Source organism: Mustela erminea, chromosome 11 (genome assembly GCF_009829155.1).
Source record: "Mustela erminea isolate mMusErm1 chromosome 11, mMusErm1.Pri, whole genome shotgun sequence".
Taxonomy (NCBI): Eukaryota; Metazoa; Chordata; class Mammalia; order Carnivora; family Mustelidae; genus Mustela; species Mustela erminea.
Window position 1 is genome coordinate 73,015,945 of NC_045624.1, and position 6,455 is coordinate 73,022,399.

Consider the following 6,455-nt stretch of genomic DNA (forward strand, 5'->3'; position numbering starts at 1 on the left):
TATCTTTTTTATGTGTCTGACACTTTCTCTCTCTCTCTCTCTCTCTCTCTCCCCCTTTTTCTCCTTTTCTCTCCATTCCTCTCTCTTTCTTCCTCCCTCCCTCACTCCCCCTTTCTCTCTCTCTTTTTTTTTTCTCTCTCTCCTACTAGGTAGGTTGCATGCTCAACGTGGGGCTTGAACTCATGACCCTGAGATCAAAAATCATATCCTCTACCAATGGAGTGAGCCAGGTACCATCTCCCCACCTTTAAAAACAAAAACAACAACAAAAAACCTTTATATCTTAATTAGCCCTCAGCTTTACCATAGAAACTTGGTATTATTATCCTGTTGATGAAACTGGGGCCTTACTTATTAAGGTCACAAAGCTAGTAACTGGGCTAGCAGGTCTGTTTGATGCAGGAGTGCTGGTTCCTTGCACCTTAGTTCTATGCCTGACTTCTCAATTGAGCACAGAGGTTATTTCTAGCAATTACTCCAAAACCAGGTAGGCAAGTTTAATGACACAGCTCATGGCGGTATTACAGACAGTAATAGAATAGGACATTAAATAGAACATTGTGGAGGTTTTTAGAGGTAGAGCAAATTTGGGCAAGAAAGCTCAGCCATGATTCCTATGCAAGTCAAGTGATCACAATTTATTTATTCTATAAATACTTTTTGAGTGCCTATACTGTGTCAGACATTGTTATAGATGCTAAAGATACGGTATGGAATAAAACATACAAAATCTCCTGCTTTCGTATAGAATAAAAGTATTTTGTTTTGTACAGTGAAGAAAACCATTAAGAAAACAAAAAGACAACCACTGAATAAGAAAAGATATTTGCAAATGATATATCTGATAAGGGGTTAATGTCCAAAAACAATAACTGACCTATATAACTCAACACCAAAACCCCCCCAAACAATCCAATTTAAAAATGGGCAGAGGACCTAAACGATGTTTTTCCAAAGAAGATATATAGATGGCCAACAGACACATGAAAACAACAACAACATTATTAATCATCAGGGAAATTAAAATCAAAATCACAGTGAGGTATCACCTTATACCTGTCAGAGTGGCTAAAATAAAAAAGACAAGAAATAACAAGTGTTGGTGTGGATGTGGAGAAAAAGGGATCCTTGTACACTGTTGGTAGAGTTTCAATTGGTACAGCCACTAAGGAAAACAATATGGTGGTTCCTTAAAAAGTAAAACTACCATAAAAAGTAAAAACTATCATAAAAAAGTAAAAACTACCATAAAAAGTAAAACTACCATATGGTCAAATAAGACCATCCATGGGTATTTACCCAAAAGAAAACAAAAACACCAATTCCAAAAGATTTATGCACCCCTATGCTTATTGTAGCATTATTTACAGTAGCCAGGATACAAAGAAACTAAAATGTTCAATGATATATGAATAGGTAAAGAAATGTAGTATATTCCTACAATGGGATATTACACAGCCATGAAAAAGAATGAGATTGGGCCATTTGTGGCAACATGGGTGGACCTAGAGGGTATTATGCTAAATGAAATAAATCAAACTGAAAAGACAAATCCTATATGATTTCACTCATATGTGGAATCTAACAAAAAACAAATGAATAAACAAAAAGCAGAATCAGACCTATAAATATAGGGAACAAACTGGTTGTCAAAGGGAAAGAGTGGTAGGGATAGGCAAAATGGGTGAAGGGCAGTAGGAGATACAGGCTTCCAGTTATAGAATGAGTAAGTCACAGGGGTGAGAGGGACAGCACAGAGAATGTAGTCAATGATATTGTAACAGTACTATCTGGTGATGATGGTAGCCACACATGTGCTGAGCATGGTATCATGTACAAACCTGTGAAATCATCGTGTTGTACAGTTGGAACCGGCTGGCCCAGTTACTAGCTTTGTGAGCGTAACAAGCAAGACCCCAGTTTCAGCAACAGGATAATAAAACTAAGATTGTATGGTAAAGTTGAGGACTAATTAGGATATAAAGTTTTAAAAAAATTTCTACTCTGAGCTCAGAGTCCTGGGGGAGAAGGGTACATAAGCATTAGGATAATTTCCTACACTTAAGGAACCCATATTCTGGGGGCAGAGACAAAATTTAGACAAATGAAACAGTTGCCAACATAACACAAGTGATAATTAGGGGAGAAATGGTGTGACTCAGACCTAAGACTATATTCATTTATGAGAGGATCTGTGAGAGTGAAGATTAATGGGAAGCGCTTTCTGTTGGGAGAGTACTTTATGTTGAGAGGCAGGATCTGGAGGTAGGGTTAGATTTAAATTCAGAAAAAAGGAGAGGGCATTCATTAAGTATAATAATTATTATACTTAATTCATTAAGTATAATAATATCACCTCTTGAGTACCAGGTACTGTGCTGGGTGTTACTGGGGAATCCTGGGAGATTATGGGATACACTATAGAAACAAACAAGCAAGAATTTTGACCTTGTGCAGTACAGATCAGTACAGATCTGTTCAGATTTTGCATTGGGAATCCCTGAAAACACAAAAGAGTAGACTTGAGGCACTTTAGGATGACAGAGACCTTGGATATCATCTAGTTCAGTGGTTTTTGAGGCTAAAAGTCACTAGAGAGAGGTTTTTTAAAAAGTCCCAGACTCCACATTAGGGATTATGATTCAGTAGATATGAATTAGGGCCCAGCTATGTACAGTTTTTTGAACTCCTCAGACAACTGTGATGGTCACTCAGATTTGGGGAATAGTCATCTACCACGGGCTTGTTTTATAGAAAAGGTAACAAAGCCTAGAGAATTAAGTGGTTTGGTCAGTGTAATTATAGTCGGTGAGGTAAGCAATAAGAAGCTACTGTGGAATCGTAAAGAGGGGTGGGGCTCAGAGGGAGGAAGGAGGACAATCAAGTGTTATTTGTGGGAAACAGAAGAGAGGGAAGAGAGGGAGAGGTGCTAAGATGTGACATTAATCCAAGATTGACTGAAACCTTGTGGTGATAGGAAAACAGATCAGGTAGCTCTTCTAGACTCCACTTCGTGTCCCTTGTGTTTTACCGCATAGTCTGACCCGCAGAGTAGGGTGGGAATTTCGTTTTATTGTTATTTTGTTTTATAATGTGAATCTGTATGAAACTACCTCCTGCATCTTTCCAGGTGTTAACTGTGAAGTTCTGTAGCACTAGTCATACCCTACTGCAGCTATAATACACTAAGCATTGTTACTTAGAGTGGGAAATGGTGTCTTCCAACCACTTGCAATGGCATCATAATCTGGAAACCGGTTAGAAAAGCAAGCAGAATCTTCTCAGGAAACAAACTGAGGTTGTTGGAGGGAACGGGTGGAGGGCGTGGGAGGGGTGGGGTGGCTGGGTGAGGGACACTGGGGAGGGTATGTGCTATGCTGAGGAAAAAAAGAAAAAGAAAGGCAGAATTCGGGGTTCCTCCCCAGCCCCACAGAATCATAACCTGCATTTTAATAAGATCCTCAGGCGTTCCAAATGCACATTAAAGTTTGAGAAGCACTGCTCTAAAGGGTTTCCAATTCTTTAGAATGAGAGCAACATTAAAATAAATAGGAAATAGGGGCGCCTGGGTGGCTCAGTGGGTTAAAGCCTCTGCCTTTGGCTCGGGTCATGATCCCAGGGTCCTGGGATCGAGCCCTGTATCAGGCTCTCTGCTCCGCGGGAAGCCTGCTTCCTCCTCTCTCTCTGCCTGCCTCTCTGCCTACTTGTGATCTCTGTCTGCCAAATAAATAAATAAAATCTATAAAAAAATAAATAGGAAATAGATAAAAGTAAACAATTTGTGATTTCAAGCATAGGATGGAGCTGGCTTAATGAACTGAGGTATACTCTCCAAAGCCACTTTTAGCTACCAGGATATACTGTCTTTCAAGTGTTCCAAGAGTTCTAAGAGTCTTTGCTCCACTGGTCTGAGGCAAAAGTCTAAAAGTTTATCATTTTAATGATGACAAAGACTGCTAGACCCTACCTGAGTAAAGAAACTGAGTAACTCTGTTAACTTCTCAGGGCCTTAGGGTCTTCATTTGTAAAAATAACCACAAACAAAACCCAAAAAGGCTGAATGATCATTTCTCCCAGCTCTAAAAAGTTTTAATTTATTTCATTTCTTTTGAGAGAAACTGCCTTCTTCTGCTCCAGTAATTTAAAAAATGTTAATGCTTCTACAAATAGTTATCAACAAGCTAGGAACTCTAATAGAAATCGATTTCTTCTGGATGACAATCCAAGGCTCTGGAAGGAGTGGTAACAATGAAAGCAGAGGGAAAAAGAAAGGCAAGGGAGAAAATACACATACACACAGGTTTACTTGTTTTGCTTTATATTGTGGGCTCTTTTGGCAATGGCTTGTTAAAAGTATTTTCCATTTTTTCTTTTTAACCCATACTAACCTACCTCATATAACCTTGCCACCTCCCCTGCCCTTGTGCTCTCCCCACCCTGCCCCCCACCACCTTTCTTAGGTGAAGGAACAAGGAGAGCCATCAGATACCAAATTCACCTACTTCTCAGTTGTGCTGTGTCTAGGAGACTGGTGGTAGAGTTGAGACCCCCTGCAGCCTTGGAAGTGGAGAGTTGCTGTTCCTGAAAGTCCTTCTTCCCGCCCGACTGGAATATTTCCACAAAACTGATTAGGTAAATTCCCCTAGCACCCGCTCCTCCTCATCAAAAGTGCTGTTGCTCCGGTAAATATCAGTGTAAATATCAGACAGTACTCAGCTCAAACTTAATCCCAAAGAAAAGGTCCCCAATCAACTTGCCACTCCCAAAGAACTCTCCAAGGTTCCAGGATATGGACGTAGGAGACAGGGTTCCTGACGTAGCCTGAGACTAGCAACACCTCAAAAGGAATTCCCATAGTGACCCTACGCCATCAGGTGTGAGGAGGCTGGGCAGGATTCCTCCACAGTATTCACGTTTTAGGGTTTGATCAATACTCTTTAGGGAGGAACAATGGGACCCTACTATGTTAACGAATTGGGAGTTTCCAAACACCTCGGCCACCAGTGGAGATCCAGCCGAAGGTTCCCAAGTGAAATATCTCAAAAGACCAACTAGGAAGAATTAATCTTGTATTCATAATAAAAGTAAACTCAAAACCAAATACAAATACAGTAAAATGTATAAAAATATATAAATTCTGCTCTCTCGACTCACTCGGATTCCATCACCAGCTTGCTATTTCAAATGAAAACGAGGCTAATTTCTAATTTTAACAGCGTTTTCCTCCTCTCTAGGTGCAGGTTTTAAAGTAGCAGCAAATTTAAACACCAGAAAATGCATGCCTATATCAAGAACATCATTTGGTAACAGGTATCTACATATAAGCAAACAAACAAAATGGTGATCAAATCCATCCCCCCCCCCCACCACCACCACTAAAAACGTTTCCTTGCCTCCCAGGACATTCGCGGTCACACTTTTCCGAAGAAGAGCGGCAAAACCTCCCTTACTCTGTTTAGACAGACGCTCCGGGAGAGGCTCGCGCCACAAGTCCCCAGACAGGTTGGCTGACGACAGCCAACCCCTCCTTTAGGCGGTGCAGTTCTCGGAGGAATCCGCTCCGCTCTTGGAACCTCGGTCCCGCGGGCTTCGATCGTTTCCACTGCGGCCCCCATTTCTGCTCTAGCTGCCCCCAGTCCTCGTCCCCGCCCCCAGATCTCACTTCCAAAGCACAGACACCCGCCCCTACCTGCGCTTCCTCGTCTTCCGTCAACACCCCTACCACCCGGATGTGGCGAGGGCTGCTGGACCTGATCTTGCCGTCGGGTTCCTGGCCCTCCGCCGTCGCGGCGGCCTCGGGCATCGACATCGCTGCAGCGGCGGAGTGAGGGATAGGAGGGAGGGTCCTTCGGTGCTACACTGTTTCCTTTAGCTGCAGGACCCAAAGAAGCCCCGCCACCGAAAAGGGAAGGCCGCCTGAGAGCCGCTAGAGGCGCGAAAAGCCCCGGTGGTCCGACAGTGGCCCCGGCCACCGCGAAGCGATTCGCCACCGCGAAGCGATTCGCCGCCGCAGCCCACCTGCAGACCTGGGCTCCAGCGGGCTGGCCGGTTGTTAACAAGCCAACGCGTTGCTAGGGGCGGGGCCGGGGCTGCAGAAGCGCCGGCTCTTATGGAAGCCGGGAGATCCAAACTACCCCAAACCCCAATGTGTCTCTACGCTCGCAGTAGCTGGGTTTGCTCGCGTTTGGGAAGGAGGCACGTAGGTACGTAGCCGTGTGCAGCGTTGCCTTGGCGTTCTGTGTCTCAGTCTTGCTAGTTTGCGCGGGGCCTTCTTAAATCAGTAATGATGGATGGAGAGATGAGAGGTGGATGTCGGACACGAGAGTGTTGGAGCAGTTTTTCTCATCGCAGAGAAGCGACCAGTGTCTCACCGACGTTCCCTGCCTTTTACCTCTTCTGTACTTTAGTGGCTCTACCAGACAGTCAAATAACGAACAAGGCACTGTACCCAGTGT

General features: G+C 43.4%; 1 protein-coding gene across 6 annotated transcripts in view; it reads right to left on the reverse strand.

Moving 5' to 3' along the window:
* The window catches only part of CFAP69 (cilia and flagella associated protein 69), a 58,843-nt gene extending 52,734 nt beyond the window's left edge, over positions 1–6,109 (reverse strand). For 2 of the 6 annotated variants that reach the window (XM_032304981.1, XM_032304979.1), the window contains exon 1: positions 5,690–6,109. In XM_032304981.1, coding sequence (XP_032160872.1) covers positions 5,690–5,809 — 120 coding nt within the window. In that variant the 5' untranslated portion in view covers positions 5,810–6,109. Of the gene's footprint in view, positions 1–2,448; positions 2,468–4,502; positions 4,572–5,450 lie in introns of those variants that run through there. The other 4 variants (XM_032304980.1, XM_032304978.1, XM_032304984.1 and 1 more) reach the window with 3 other exon arrangements.
* Positions 6,110–6,455: the final 346 nt, after the last annotated feature.